Source organism: Stenella coeruleoalba, assembly GCF_951394435.1.
Source record: "Stenella coeruleoalba genome assembly, chromosome: 2".
NCBI classification, from domain to species: Eukaryota; Metazoa; Chordata; class Mammalia; order Artiodactyla; family Delphinidae; genus Stenella; species Stenella coeruleoalba.
In genome coordinates, this window is record NC_137147.1 from 449500 (window position 1) to 465450 (window position 15951).

Sequence of the window (15951 nt, forward strand, 5' to 3'; positions counted from 1 at the left end):
TCCGCTCGGCTGTCCTCTCTGACTCCTCGGTCCTCCTTGGAGCCCTCCCATCAGCTGGCCAGGACGCACTTGAGATGGCACACGTGTGTGTGCGTGGGGAACAGACCTCGTGCTCCTGCGTGCGACGGGACAGAGGATATGTGCACACACGTGCCCTCTCTGACGAGGAGACATAGACAGGGTCCCGCGGCCACCCCTGGAGACACCTGGGGGAAGGCACGGGCTAGGCGTGTTTACTGAAGGCCTCATTCTTTCTTCAGAATTGTTTACGTACTTACTTCTTTTGGCCGTGCCGTGCGGCGGCATGTGGGATCTTAGTTCCCTGACCAGGATCGAACCCGTGCCCCCTGCAGTGGAAGCACGGAGTCCTAACCACTGGACCGCCAGGGAAGTCCCAAAGGCCTCCTTCTTGTACTGTTTCTTTTTTGCCCCCTCTACTTGCGGACACGGGGGCTGGGCCCTGTGGGAATCACAAAGGCCCAGAGTCACCTTCCCCCTGGAGGAACTCAGCTCCCCCTGCACACAGCACACTCTGGGGGATCTAGCCCCTGAGCTGGAGCCTCCCCGAGTCCCTCCCGTCCCCTGGGCAGGGGCAGGTTGGTGACCCGCTGTCTGTCGCTGCTGCAGGAAGACACGCCAAGGAGGCGGAGGTCCTGGTGGAAGCGGGATTCGGGGGACTCGCAGACGCTTTCCAGGATGAGCCTGGGTGTGCCAGGAGCTGATGTGGGGGGGCGGCCCGTCCACACGGGCTCCGGCGGGGGAAGCCAGGGCCAGAGCGAGAAGGCGAGGAGCCGGAAAGCCGGCAGTGTGGCCCTGTGCCCTGCGGACGGGCGTGCCACCTCCCTCATCAGGCCCGGGGGTGGGTAGGGGCTCCGGAACACTGGTCCAGGCCGGCCCCCAGACCCCTCTGCTCTCACGGTGAAGGGCCCAGACTGCTGACCAGATGGACCGGGCGCACGGACCTCAGTGTTCTCAGCTGTACAGTGGGTACGGCTGCTGCGTCCAGGGCCACGGAAGGGCTGGGCTCTGTAGGCTCCCAGCCAGGAGGGTGCGCTGCCTGCTGTCACTGGTGGCCCCAGCAATCCTAACTCTCTCCCAGACCCAGAGGAGCTGTCGTGTCCGAGGCCAGGCTGGCCCTGCCGCTTCCGGTCTTTTCCTCAGCGTTTATGGCCCTCCTTGGTCTGAGCACCAGCTGCCTCGTATGTAACTGGTGCTCGGCGTGAGGGTAGTGGTGAGCCAGGAGCTGATGAAGGAGCGCTTTGGAGTGAGGGTGGCGGTGAGCCAGGAGCTGATGAAGGAGCGCTTTGGAGTGAGGGCGGCGGTGAGCCAGGAGCTGATGAAGGAGTGCTTTGGCCACGTGCAGGCAGAAGACCCTCCCCGCTGCTTGTCGAGCCCCGCTGGGCCCGGACGGTCGGGGCCGGGCTGCTCCTGAGTCCTGGCAGGAGGGGTCGGGGACAGGGGAGGCTGCTCCCAGCTGAGACGGCGGCAGCTGGCTTCCCCCAGAGCCTGGACCCCGTGCCCGGGCTCAGCTGCCCAATGACGGAGGACTCCGGGGTCCCTGGCCTCAGGGGAGGCAGCCTCCCAGCAGCCACGCCCACTGTGGGGCGGGCGTATCCTCACTGGGGCCCGATGTGCTTCTAGTCCACGCAGGAGGCGATGGAGGGGACACTGAAGACCAAGGTGGAGGCCGGAGCCAGTGGCTACCTTGTCACGGGCGGCGGGGACCAGGGGATCTTTGTCAAGCAGGTGCTGAAGGAGTCCTCAGCTGCCAAGCTCTTCAGCCTGAGAGAAGGTGCCACGGCCCCACCCCACGTCCCCGTGGTGCCCCATCCCCACGTCCCGTGGTCCCCCATCCCCACGTCCCCGTGGTCCCCCATCCCCACGTCCCCGTGATCCCCCATCCCCACGTCCCGTGGTCCCCCATCCCCACATCCCGTGGTCCCGTCAGGATCGGGTGGGGCCTGAGGGGGACGGGCCACAGTGGACTCAGCATGGCCCCATCCCCACGTCCCCGTGGTCCCCCATCCCCACGTCCCGTGGTCCCCCATCCCCACGTCCCCATGGTCCCATCAGGATCGGGTGCCACGACCCCACCCCACGTCCCGTGGTCCCATCAGGATCGGGTGCCACGACCCCACCCCCACGTCCCCGTGGTCCCGTCAGGATCGGGTGGGGCCTGAGGGGGACGGGCCACAGTGGACTCAGTTGAGTCCCTAGAGACTACCTAGCCGTGTCCGGGCTGGGGCCACCCGCTCTGACAGGTTTTCTGCTTGGAAATGGGGGCTCCTTCCCACCCGGGGCTCAAGAGAAGGAAGGGGCCGGGCAGCCTGAGCAGGGTCGCCTCCTCGGTCACGCACCCCTGTGGACCCCTCCCGTGAGGCCCGACGAGGTCCGGGGCACTGAGGTGCGGGGACCGCTCTGTCTTCGTCTAGGGGATCAGCTGCTCAGCACAACCATATTCTTTGACGACATTAAATACGAAGACGCTCTCAAAATCCTCCAGTACTCAGAGCCGTACAAGGTTCAGTTCACAGTCAGGCGGCAGCTTCCCGCCCGGGAGGACGAGGAGGGAGCTTCCGGCGGCGCTCCGCGTGGCTCGAGGGGCAGCAAGAAGCAGGTGTGCTTGCATGGCCGGGTGCCCAGGCTGAGGCTGGGAGGGGACCCCCACTGCCCCCTCCCGTCCCCGGAGCCCCTGCCTTCGACTCCCTGTACGGCGGCCCAAAAGGTGCTCTCTCCCTGTTTCAGGACCAGGATATCGCCGAAGGGCGCACGGAGACCCCCACGGAGACGCTGCAGGAGGATGGAGACCAGGAGAGGCTCATCTCCAAGCCCAGGGAGGGCAGAGGCAGGCAGCCCCAGAGGGAGCGGCTCTCCTGGCCCAAATTCCAAGCTCTGAAGAGCAAGCGTGGGCCAGGGCCCCGGAGGTCGCACAGCTCCTCGGAGGCCAGCGAGCGAGGGGACGTGCCTGACCTGTCCCCCACGAGCACAGACACGGAGGCCCAGCTCCCGGAAGCAGGGCCAGGCAGGCAGCGGAAGAAAAGCTTCCCGAACCTGAGATTCCGGGTGGGCTCAGGGAAGGGGCTGTCGGGCAGGGGAGCCCACGGGGGGACAGTCCAGGCTGGGGTCCTGGTGGAGACAGGGCCCCGGGATTCCGGGCGAGAGGCCTCCAGGGCTGCCGCCCATGGCGGGAGAGAGGACAGGACGGCAGGGGTGCCAGAGGCCGCCGAGCCCCCCACGGAGCCCAGCCTCCCCACTGAGGGAGCCCCTGGGGAAGGGGCCGGCCCAGCACCCAGACCCCGAAGAAAGACAAAAGAGGCCAAGGACAGGGGGGAGACTGTGCCCCAGGGAAACGCCGGGCTGGGCCCAGCGCCAGGACAGAGCAGGAAGGGGGCCGGGGAAGGCACGCAGTCGCTGGAGCTCGGCATTGCCAGGCTGTCTCTGCAAGACTCAGCAGACCAAGGCATCCACCAAAACCACCAACCAGAATTCCATGTCCGCATACCCACTTTAAAGACACCCAAGTTTGGACTTTACAAAGAAAAAGTGCTCGAGAAAGAAGGAGCCGCGACAGCTCTCCAGCAGGGACCACGGCAGAGAAGGGTCTCTGCTGAGGGCACGGAGGCCAAGGGGGAGGATGCAGGGGAAGCAGAAAAGCACAGGCCCAGACAACCCCCAGTCCATCCGCCAGTGCAAGAGGGAGGAGCAACGGAGGAAGATGCAGCCCAGAAGAGAGACGAGGACAGCAAGGGCGGGGGCCCGCACACGGACGAAAAGGAGGGGAAGATGAAAATGCTAAGGTTCAAGCTGCCCTCCTTTGGGTGGTCGCCAGCGAAGGAGGCAAAAGGAGACAAAGCGACACAACTCCAGGAAACAGAGAAGGAAAAGGAGAGCAGCATCAAAGTAGAAACGTTAGAGACGGATGTGAAAGGCCAAGGTGGACTAGAGCGAGACAGCAAGTTCCAAATGCCCAGGTTCAAGATGCCGTCCTTCAGGGTGTCAGCGCCCAGCAAGTCCGTCCAGGCCGCCGTGGAGGTGTCCGTGCCCAAGGCCCAGGCCGAAGTGACTCTGCCCTCGGTGCAGGCCGACGTCAAGACCAGTGACATCAGCATCGAGCTGCCCTCCACCGAGCTGGATGTCAAGGCTGCCGAGGTGGGCGTGAAACTCCCAGAGGGCCACCTTCCCGAAGCAGAGATGAAGGAAGCAGTGGCGGGAATCAGACTCAAGGGCCACCTGCCCAAGGTGCAGATGCCCAGCATCAAGGCCCCCCAGGTGGACATCAAGGGACCCAAACTGGACCTGAAGGACGCCAAGGGCGAGGTGACGGCCCACGACGTGGAGGTGTCACTGCCCAGCGTGGAGGTGGACACCCAGGCCGCAGGTACCAAGTTGGAGGGCGACATGTCCCTGGGGGACAAGGAGGTGGCCGCCAGAGACAGCAAGTTCAAAATGCCCAAGTTCAAGATGCCGTCCTTCGGGGTGTCAGCGTCCAGCAAGTCCGTCGAAGCCTCCTTGGACGGGTCTGGCCCCAAGGACCAGGCTGAGGTGACCCTGCCCTCGGTGCAGGCCGACGTCAAGACCAGTGACCTCAGCATCGAGCTGCCCTCCACCGAGCTGGATGTCAAGGCCGCCGAGGTGGGCGTGAAGCTCCCGGAGGGCCACCTTCCCGAAGCGGAGCCCAAGGAAGCGGCAGCGGGAATCGGACTCAAGGGCCACCTGTCCAAGGTGCAGATGCCCAGCATCAAGGTGCCCGAGGTGGACATCAAGGGGCCCAAACTAGACCTGAAGGACGCCAAAGGCGACGTGAAGGTCCCTGACGTGGAAGTGTCACTGTCCAGCATGGAGGTGGACAGCCAGGTTGAGGGCATCATGCTGGCGGGCGAAGTGTCCCTTGGGGACAAGGAGGTGGCCGCCAGAGACAGCAAGTTCAAAATGCCCAAGTTCAAGATGCCGTCTTTTGGTATGTCAGCGCCCAGCAAGTCCGTCCAGGCCGCCATGGAGGTGTCCGTGCCCAAGGCCCAGGCCGAGGTGACCCGGCCCTCGGTGCAGGCCGACGTCAAGACCAGTGACTTCAGCATCGAGCTGCCCTCCTCCAAGCTGGAGGTCAAGGCCGCCGAGGTGGGCCTGAAGCTCCTGGAGGGCCACCTTCCCGAAGTGGAGCCCACGGAAGCGGCAGCTGTAATTGGACTCAAGGGCCACCTGTCCAAGGTGCAGATGCCCAGCATCAAGGTGCCAAAGGTGGACATCAAGGCCCCCCAGGTGGACATCAAGGCCCCCCAGGTGGACATCAAGGGGCCCAAACTGGACCTGAAGGACGCCAAAGGCGAAGTGACGACCCCCGACATGCAGGTGTCGCTGCCTAGCGTGGAGGTGGACACCCAGGCCGTGGGCATCATGCTGGCGGGCGATGTGTCCCTTGGGGACAAGGAGGTGGCCACCAGAGACAGCAAGTTCAAAATGCCCAAGTTTAAGATGCCATCTTTCGGGGTGTCAGCGCCCAGCAAGTCCGTCCCGGCCGCCATGGAGGTGTCCGTGCCCAAGGCCCAGGCCGAAGTGACTCTGCCCTCGGTGCAGGCCGACGTCAAGACCAGTGACATCAGCATCGAGCTGCCCTCCACCGAGCTGGATGTCAAGGCTGCCGAGGTGGGCGTGAAACTCCCAGAGGGCCACCTTCCCGAAGCAGAGATGAAGGAAGCAGTGGCGGGAATCGGACTCAAGGGCCACCTGCCCAAGGTGCAGATGCCCAGCATCAAGGTGCCCAAGGTGGACATCAAGGGCCCCCAGGTGGACATCAAGGGGCCTAAACTGGAATTGCAGTACGCCAAGGGCGAGGTGACGACCCCCGACGTGGAGGTGTCACTGCCCAGCGTGGAGGTGGACAGCCAGGTCGCGGACAGCAAGCTGGCGGGCGCAGTGTCCCTTGGGGACAAGGAGGTGGCCACCAGAGACAGCAAGTTCAAAATGCCCAAGTTTAAGATGCCATCTTTCGGGGTGTCAGCGCCCAGCAAGTCCGTCCCGGCCGCCATGGAGGTGTCCGTGCCCAAGGCCCAGGCCGAAGTGACTCTGCCCTCGGTGCAGGCCGACGTCAAGACCAGTGACATCAGCATCGAGCTGCCCTCCACCGAGCTGGATGTCAAGGCTGCCGAGGTGGGCGTGAAACTCCCAGAGGGCCACCTTCCCGAAGCAGAGATGAAGGAAGCAGTGGCGGGAATCGGACTCAAGGGCCACCTGCCCAAGGTGCAGATGCCCAGCATCAAGGTGCCCAAGGTGGACATCAAGGGCCCCCAGGTGGACATCAAGGGGCCTAAACTGGAATTGCAGTACGCCAAAGGCGAGGTGACGACCCCCGACGTGGAGGTGTCACTGCCCAGCGTGGAGGTGGACAGCCAGGTCGCGGACAGCAAGCTGGCGGGCGCAGTGTCCCTTGGGGACAAGGAGGTGGCCACCAGAGACAGCAAGTTCAAAATGCCCAAGTTCAAGATGCCATCCTTCGGGGTGTCAGCGCCCAGCAAGTCCGTCGAAGCCTCCTTGGAGGGGTCTGGGCTCAAGACTCAGGCCGAGGTGACCCTGCACTCGGTGCAGGGCGACGTCAAGACCAGTGACCTCAGCATCGAGCTGCCTTCCGCTGAGCTGGATGTCAAGGCCGCCGAGGTGGGCGTGAAGCTCCCGGAGGGCCACCTTCCCGAAGCGGAGCCCAAGGAAGTGGCAGCGGGAATTGGACTCAAGGGCCACCTGCCCAAGGTGCAGATGCCCAGCATCAAGGTGCCCAAGGTGGACATCAAGGGGCCCAAACTGGACCTGAAGGAGGCCAAGGGTGAGGTGACGGTCCCTGACGTGGAGGTGTCGCTGCCCAGCGTGGAGGTGGACACCAAGGCCGCGGGCATCATGCTCGCGGGCGATGTGTCCCTTGGGGACAAGGAGGTGGCCGCCAGAGACAGCAAGTTCAAAATGCCCAAGTTCAAGATGCCATCCGTTGGGGTGTCAGCGCCCAGCAAGTCTGTCAAGGCCACCGTGGAGGTGTCCGTGCCCAAGGCCCAGGCCAAGGTGACCCGGCCCTCGGTGCAGGCCAACGTCAAGACCAGTGACCTCAGCATCGAGCTGCCCTCCTCCAAGCTGGAGGTCAAGTCTGCCGAGGTGGGCCTGAAGCTCCCAGAGGGCCACCTTCCCGAAGTGGAGCCCACGGAAGCAGCAGCTGAAATTGAACTGAAGGGCCACCTGCCCAAGGTGCAGATGCCCAGCATCAAGTTGCCCAAGGTGGACATCAAGGGCCCCCAGGTGGACATCAAGGGGCCTAAACTGGAATTGCAGGACGCCAAGGGCGAGGTGACGATCCCCGACATGGAGGTGTCGCTGCCCAGCGTGGAGGTGGACAGCCAGGTCGCGGACAGCAAGCTAGCGGGCGATGTGTCTCTTGGGGACAAGGAGGTGGCCGTCACAGACAGCAAGTTCAAAATGCCCAAGTTCAAGATGCCATCCTTCGGGGTGTCAGCGCCCAGCAAGTCCGTCGAAGCCTCCTTGGAGGGATCTGGGCTCAAGACTCAGGCCGAGGTGACCCTGCCCTCGGTGCAGGGCAACGTCAAGACCAGTGACCTCAGCATCGAGCTGCCTTCCGCCGAGCTGGATGTCAAGGCCGCCGAGGTGGGCGTGAAGCTCCCGGAGGGCCACCTTCCCGAAGCGGAGCCCAAGGAAGCGGCAGCGGGAATCGGACTCAAGGGCCACCTGCCCAAGGTGCAGATGCCCAGCATCAAGGTGCCCAAGGTGGACATCAAGGGGCCCAAACTGGACCTGCAGGACGCCAAAGGCGAGGTGACGACCCCCGACATGGAGGTGTCGCTGCCCAGCATGGAGGTGGACGCCCAGGCCGCGGGCATCATGCTGGCGGGCGATGTGTCCCTTGGGGACAAGGTGGTGGCCACCAGAGACAGCAGGTTCAAAATGCCCAAGTTCAAGATGCCATCTTTCGGGGTTTCAGCGCCCAGCAAGTCCGTCCAGGCCGCCATGGAGGTGTCCGTGCCCAAGGCCCAGGCCGAAGTGACTTTGCCCTCGGTGCAGGCCGACGTCAAGACCAGTGACATCAGCATCGAGCTGCCCTCCACCGAGCTGGATGTCAAGGCTGCCGAGGTGGGCGTGAAACTCCCAGAGGGCCACCTTCCCGAAGCAGAGATGAAGGAAGCAGTGGCGGGAATCGGACTCAAGGGCCACCTGCCCAAGGTGCAGATGCCCAGCATCAAGGTGCCCAAGGTGGACATCAAGAGCCCCCAGGTGGACATCAAGGGGCCTAAACTGGAATTGCAGGACACCAAGGGCGAGGTGACGACCCCCGACGTGGAGGTGTTACTGACCAGCGTGGAGGTGGACAGCCAGGTCGCGGACAGCAAGCTGGCGGGCGAAGTGTCCCTTGGGGACAAGGAGGTGGCCGCCAGAGACAGCAAGTTCAAAATGCCCAAGTTCAAGATGCCATCCTTCGGGGTGTCAGCGCCCAGCAAGTCCGTCGAAGCCTCCTTGGAGGGGTCTGGGCTCAAGACTCAGGCCGAGGTGACCCTGCACTCGGTGCAGGGCGACGTCAAGACCAGTGACCTCAGCATCGAGCTGCCTTCCGCCGAGCTGGATGTCAAGGCCGCCGAGGTGGGCGTGAAGCTCCCAGAGGGCCACCTTCTCGAAGCGGAGTCCACAGAAGCGGCAGCTGAAATTGGCCTCAAGGGCCACCTGTCCAAGGTGCAGATGCCCAGCATCAAGGTGCCCAAGGTGGACATCAAGGGGCCCAAACTGGACCTGAAGGAGGCCAAGAGCGAGGTGACGGTCCCTGATGTGGAGGTGTCTCTGCCCAGCGTGGAAGTGGACAGCCAGGCTGCGGACATCATGCTGGCGGGCGATGTGTCCCTTGGGGACAAGGAGGTGGCCGTCACAGACAGCAAGTTCAAAATGCCCAAGTTCAAAATGCCGTCCTTCGGGGTGTCAGCGCCCAGCAGGTCCATCCAGGCCGCCATGGAGGTGTCTGTGCCCAAGGCCCAGGCCAAAGTGACCCTGCCTTCAATGCAGGCCGATGTCAAGAACAGTGTTAGCATCGAGCTGCCCTCCACCGAGCTGGATGGCAAGGCTGCCGAGGTGGGCGTGAAACTCCCAGAGGGCCACCTTCCCGAAGTGGAGCCCAAGGAAGCAGTGGCGGGAAGCGGACTCAAGGGCCACCTGTCCAAGTTGCAGATGCCCAGCATCAAGGTGCCCAAGGTGGACCTCAAGGGGCCTAAACTGGAATTGCAGGACGCCAAGGGTGAGGTGACGACCCCCGATGTGGAGGTGTCACTCCCCAGCGTGGAGGTGGACAGCCAGGTCGCGGACAGCAAGCTGGCGGGCGATGTGTCCCTTGGGGACAAGGAGGTGGCCGTCACAGACAGCAAGTTCAAAATGCCCAAGTTCAAGATGCCATCCTTCGGGGTGTCAGCGCCCAGCAAGTCCGTCGAAGCCTCCTTGGAGGGGTCTGGGATCAAGACTCAGGCCGAGGTGACCCTGCCCTCGGTGCAGGGCGACGTCAAGACCAGTGACCTCAGCATCGAGCTGCCTTCTTCCGAGCTGGATGTCAAGGCCGCCAAGGTGGGCGTGAAGCTCCCGGAGGGCCACCTTCCCGAAGCAGAGCCCAAGGAAGCGGCAGCGGGAATCGGACTCAAGGGCCACCTGTCCAAGGTGCAGATGCCCAGCATCAAGGTGCCCAAGGTGGACATCAAGGGGCCCAAACTGGACCTGAAGGAGGCCAAGGGTGAGGTGACGGTCCCTGACGTGGAGGTGTCGCTGCCCAGCGTGGAGGTGGACACCAAGGCCGCGGGCATCATGCTGGCGGGTGATGTGTCCCTTGGGGACAAGGAGGTGGCCGCCAGAGATAGCAAGTTCAAAATGCCCAAGTTCAAGATGCCGTCCTTCGGGGCGTCAGTGCCCAGCAAGTCCGTCCAGGCCGCCATGGAGGTGTCTGTGCCCAAGGCCCAGGCCAAAGTGACCCTGCCTTCAATGCAGGCCGACGTCAAGAACAGTGTTAGCATCGAGCTGCCCTCCACCGAGCTGGATGTCAAGGCTGCCGAGGTGGGCATGAAACTCCCGGAGGGCCACCTTCCCGAAGCAGCGATGAAGGAAGCAGTGGCGGGAATCGGACTCAAGGGCCACCTGCCGAAGGTGCAGATGCCCAGCATCAAGGTGCCCAAGGTGGACATCAAGGGCCCCCAGGTGGACATCAAGGGGCCCAAACTAGACCTGAAGGACGCCAAAGGCGAGGTGACGACCCCCGACATGGAGGTGTCGCTGCCCAGCGTGGAGGTGGACACCAAGGCCGCGGGCATCATGCTGGCGGGTGATGTGTCCCTTGGGGACAAGGAGGTGGCCGCCAGAGACAGCAAGTTCAAAATGCCCAAGTTCAAGATGCCATCCGTTGGGGTGTCAGCGCCCAGCAAGTCTGTCAAGGCCACCGTTGAGGTGTCCGTACCCAAGGCCCAGGCCAAGGTGACCCGGCCCTCGGTGGAGGCCGACGTCAAGACCAGTGACCTCAGCATCGAGCTGCCCTCCTCCAAGCTGGAGGTCAAGGCCACCGAGGTGGGCCTGAAGCTCCTGGAGGGCCACCTTCCTGAAGTGGAGCCCATGGAAGCGGCAGCTGTAATTGGACTCAAGGGCCACCTGTCCAAGGTGCAGATGCCCAGCATCAAGGTGCCCAAGGTGGACATGAAGGCCCCCCAGGTGGACATCAAGGCCCCCCAGGTGGACATCAAGGGGCCCAAACTGGACCTGAAGGACGCCAAAGGCGAAGTGACGACCCCCGACATGCAGGTGTCGCTGCCTAGCGTGGAGGTGGACACCCAGGCCGCGGGCACCAAGCTGGTGGGCGATGTGTCCCTTGGGGACAAGGAGGTGGCCGCCAGAGACAGCAAGTTCAAAATGCCCAAGTTCAAGATGCCGTCTTTCGGGGTGTCAGCGCCCAGCAAGTCCGTCCAGGCCGCCATGGAGGTATCCGTGCCCAAGGCCCAGGCCAAAGTGACCCTGCCCTCGGTGCAGGCCGACGTCAAGACCAGTGACCTCAGCATCGAGCTGCCCTCCACCGAGCTGGATGTCAAGGTTGCCGAGGTGGGCGTGAAACTCCCAGAGGGCCACCTTCCCGAAGCAGAGATCAAAGAAGCAGTTGCGGGAATCGGACTCAAGGGCCACCTGCCCAAGGTGCAGATGCCCAGCATCAAGGTGCCCAAGGTGGACATCAAGGGCCCCCAGGTGGACATCAAGGGGCCTAAGCTGGAATTGCAGGACGCCAAGGGCGAGGTGACGATCCCCGACGTGGAGGTGTCACTGCCCAGCGTGGAGGTGGACAGCCAGGTCGCGGACAGCAAGCTGGCGGGCGCAGTGTCCCTTGGGGACAAGGAGGTGGCCGTCACAGACAGCAAGTTCAAAACGCCCAATTTCAAGATGCCATCCTTCGGGGTGTCAGCGCCCAGCAAGTCCGTCGAAGCCTCCTTGGAGGGGTCTGGGCTCAAGACTCAGGCCGAGGTGACCCTGCCCTCGGTGCAGGGCAACGTCAAGACCAGTGACCTCAGCATCGAGCTGCCTTCCGCCGAGCTGGATGTCAAGGCCGCCGAGGTGGGCGTGAAGCTCCCGGAGGGCCACCTTCCCGAAGCGGAGCCCAAGGAAGCGGCAGCGGGAATCGGACTCAAGGGCCACCTGCCCAAGGTGCAGATGCCCAGCATCAAGGTGCCCAAGGTGGACATCAAGGGGCCCAAACTGGACCTGCAGGACGCCAAAGGCGAGGTGACGACCCCTGACATGGAGGTGTCGCTGCCCAGCATGGAGGTGGACACCAAGGCCGCGGGCACCAAGCTGGAGGGCGATGTGTCCCTTGGGGACAAGGAGGTGGCCGCCAGAGACAGCAAGTTCAAAATGCCCAAGTTCAAGATGCCGTCCTTCGGGGTGTCAGCGCCCAGCAAGTCCGTCCAGGCCGCCATGGAGGTGTCCGTGCCCAAGGCCCAGGCCGAAGTGACCCTGCCCTCGGTGCAGGCCGACGTCAAGACCAGTGTCCTTAGCATCGAGCTGCCCTCTTCCAAGCTGGACGTCAAGGCCACCGAGGTGGGCCTGAAGCTCCCGGAGGGCCACCTTCCTGAAGCAGAGATCAAGGAAGCAGTGGCGGGAATCGGACTCAAGGGCCACCTGCCGAAGGTGCAGATGCCCAGCATCAAGGTGCCCAAGGTGGACATCAAGGGCCCCCAGGTGGACATCAAGGGGCCCAAACTGGACCTGAAGGACGCCAAAGGCGAGGTGACGACTCCCGACATGGAGGTGTCGCTGCCCAGCGTGGAGGTGGACACCAAGGCCGCGGACATCATGCTGGCGGGCGATGTGTCCCTTGGGGACAAGGAGGTGGCCGCCAGAGACAGCAAGTTCAAAATGCCCAAGTTCAAGATGCCGTCCTTTGGGGTGTCGGCTCCCAGCAAGTCCATCGAAGCCGCCTTGGAAGAGTCCGTACCCAATGTCCAGGCCCAGGTGACCCTGTCCTCGGTGCAGGCCGACGTGAAGACCAGTGCCCTCAGCATCGAGCTGCCCTCCACCGAGCTGGAGGTCAAGGGTGCCAAGGTGGGCGTGAAGCTCCCAGAGGGCCACCTTCTCAGAGCAGAGCCCAGGGAAGTGGCGCTGGGAATTGCGCTCAAAGGCCACCTGCCCAAATTGGAGAAGCCCAGCACCAAGGTGCCCAAGGTGGACATTGAGGGGCCCAAACTGGACCTGAAGGACGCCAAGGGTGAGGTACTCACAAAATACCAGGTGACTCTCCCTGGAGCCGCTGTCTCCCCGGGGCTCCCTCTGGAAGCGGCCCCTTGTTCCCAGAACGATGCCTATCTTCCCAGCTCAGAAAGTTCTGCCAGTCTTCCAACCCAGGAGAGATTTGCAGCATCCCAGACTGACAGTCCCGCAGGCCCTGTGGACCCCATGTTTCTTGCGTCATACGGTCGGGTGAGTTTTCCTAAGTTTCATCCACCAAAGTTCGGGTTTTCTGTCCCAGAAGCAGCCGATGCAGAGGTGGAGGCCGGTCCCGGGGGTTGTGCCCCCTCTCTCTCCACTACTGGCCCTGCCCGGGGCCTGGACTCCACAGCTGTGCCGCGCAGCGCGTGGCCGTCAGCAGTGGCTGCAGGTGAGAGCCCAGCTAAAGATACTGAACGTGGAGGGAAAGATAGTCCCTTAAAAATGCCGTGGATCGAGCTTCCGTCATTCAGCTGGTCCCCAGAGAAGGGGGCGGTGCCCCCAGAGGACCCTGAATGCAGCCTGGACGACGCAGAGATCGGCGTGGCTGTGGACACGGGTCACAAGGGCGTGCCCCCTGGGTGTCCTGTGTCTGCAGTGGAGGTGGCTGTGGACGCGCTTCCAGAGAAGGACGGAGAGGAGAGTGGCGTGAGGTCGCCTGGCTGCGCTGTGCTGGAACACGCACCCCTCACAGGGCTCACTCCAGAGGGCGGGCCCGGCCTGCCACGCGGAGACCCCGCTGCTCCACGCTCTAGGCCCCCGGCGGGGGGTGGCGCTCCAGAAGGCGCGGACGTGGACCCCCATCTGCCACAGGCCCACGCTCCCCTTTTGGACTTTGTCAGACCCGACCTCAGACCCAGCAAGGCCAAGGTGGGGGGGAGCTCGTCAGCTGGTGGCCCTCCGTCTCCGGGACACAGCAGCCAAGGGCACGGGCTCCGGGACGGCCCGGCAAGCCAGCCTCTCGGCGAGGCGATGGCCCCCTCAGTAGGAGACCCCCAGCAGCCGTCCTGCAGCCCAGCAGATGTGGACGCTCCCGCGGTGGAGAGCGTGGCCTCGCAGGGGGCCTGGTTCAGGATGCCCGCGCTCCGCCTGCCCAGCCTCCGGCGCCCCGCCAGGGAGAGGGGGGCGGCTGGGGCTCGGGGGGCGCCAGTGCCCGCGCCTGCTGCCAGCACACTGAGGGAAGGAGAAAGCCCAGCTCCAGTCAGGGGTCAGGGGGTTCCTGGGTCAGAGGTGGAAGAAGCTATGTCCCTGCAGCCCCCAGAGGCAGGGGCAGACGAGGCAGCAGCGGAGCTCGCGTCCCACGCAGACGCAGACGTCCTAAAGAGAGGTCCTGAGGACAAACGCTCAGAGCTGCACCTCTCCCCTGCAGGGGCACCTGCTGCAGGCCTTTCCCCTTCCGAGGCCAGGGTCCGTCCAGGCGAAGGCTCCCTCCCTCTTCAGATGCCTAGCGGCAGGCGTTCAGGAACCCAGGCCCCTCCTGCTGGGCCTGCAGGACCAGGCCTTGCTGCGGGGCCGGGGCGGGCAGAGGAATGGCCCTCCCAGCCTGAAGGCCCCATTAAACTGAAGGCGTCCAGGACCGACGGGCCGTCCCAGGTTTCTGTCGTTAACATGGGTCAGCCCTGGGAAGGCTCCGTGGTAACTGTCAGACTGCCCAGGTTAAGCGTGCCAAGGTTCGCCTTTCCTGACCCCGGCTCCGAGGCCGACGTCTTTATCCCCGCTGTGACAGAAGTGCAGTGCCCGGGGAGCAGCCTTGCCCACGCCCTGCACGAGGGAAGCCCGGGAGTCTGGGGCGCCAGCATCCTGAGGGCAGGTGCTGGGACCCCCGAGGGGCAGCCCGTGGCCCTTGGCTTCTCCCCGGAAGCTTCCCCCATTTCCGAGGTCAGAGTGCACGTTCAGCGTGCGCAGGGAGAGGGCCCCGAGGTCGCCGTCCACAGCAGGGCGACGGCAGAGTTGGCTGACCTCTCGGGACCCGAGGCTATTTCCACCCAGGTCGTGCGGCAACTGGAGATCCCCGCGTCTGAGATCCAAACGGCTTCTTACGGATTCTCGTTGCTAAAGGTGAAGGTGCCGGAGCCCCGCACGCGGGTGAGTGTCCGAGACTCCCGGCTGAGGGACGGCCTGCAGGAGGCTTCCCAACAAGCCGCCCCGGGAGCAGAGCCCGCCTCTGGAGGTCCGCAGCCGGACACCACAGGACCGTCTGAAGTGATCTCGCCCAGTGTCGATGTGCCTGGACAGCCAACGTTCACGCCCAAAGTGCACTCTGGCCGCCAGGGTGCTGACAGCTGCTGCGACAGGGCCGAGGGTGCAGAGGTTCTCGCATTTCCCCCTAAAGAAGCCGGCGGGGAGGCAGCTAGCTCCCCGGCAGAGGAAGGCTCGGCTCCAGGAGAGAAACCAGGAGGTAGAAGGTCTGGTCTGTTCAGGTTCTGGCTTCCGAACATTGGCTTTTCTTCCTCTGCCGAAGAGCCACGCGCTGATTCCAAAGGCGAGGCCCGCGCGGCGGCTGCCCTCCAGACACAGCCTGGGGCACGGCCCGAGGCAGAGCTCCCTAGGAAGCCCCAGAGGGCGGGCTGGTTGCGATTCCCCACATTAGGGCTCTCCTCCTCTCCCACCAAGAAAAGCGAAAGCTCTGAAGACGAGGCAGCTCTGGCAGAGCAAAACGCCCAAGAACAAGCGGTCACGTTCTTTGATGCCCCAGAAAGCTTCTCTCCAGAGGGCGAGGGGGCCGGGGGGCCGGCGGAGACTGCGGGCGCCAGAGCGATGGCCACGTCCATGGCAAGGACGGGGCTGGTCCTGCTGGAGCAGGACCCAGAGGGCGGGATGCACCTGCACCCGGGCCCACCACAGAGTGAGGACAGACAGACAGACGAAAGGAGGCCCAGCGAAGCTCCCACCGTGAGGACGCGCGTGTCCACCTTGATTCACAGCACCGAGAGCGAAGCAGAGGTGCCCGAGAGCGGCGGGGCCCCGCCCTCACACAGCCCCCCCGAAGTGGGACCCCAAACACGCCGGCCTCCCAGAGCCTCAGCAGCAGAGGCGGCACCCGGACGCCCCACGAGACCCCAGCCCCACGCGGGGTCCTGTGCCCCTGACGGTCTTTGTTACGGACGCCCCATGCAACCCCAGCCCCACGCGGGGTCCTGTGCCCCTGACGGTCTTGGTTAGACACGTGTTACTCGAGACCCCTGCCCACCAGGCCCTCGAGAA

At 64.3% G+C, this 15951-nt stretch overlaps 1 protein-coding gene across 1 annotated transcript in view; it reads left to right on the plus strand.

Annotated features, from left to right (window-relative positions):
* The window catches only part of AHNAK2 (AHNAK nucleoprotein 2), a gene marked incomplete at both ends in the record, with an annotated part of 34900 nt that overhangs the window by 15831 nt on the left and 3118 nt on the right, over positions 1–15951 (plus strand). Inside the window, 4 exons of the mRNA XM_079912768.1 lie at positions 1642–1792; positions 2433–2617; positions 2746–6738; positions 7222–15735. Of these exons, the coding sequence (XP_079768894.1) occupies positions 1642–1792; positions 2433–2617; positions 2746–6738; positions 7222–15735 (12843 nt within the window). The remainder of the gene's footprint in view (positions 1–1641; positions 1793–2432; positions 2618–2745; positions 6739–7221; positions 15736–15951) is intronic.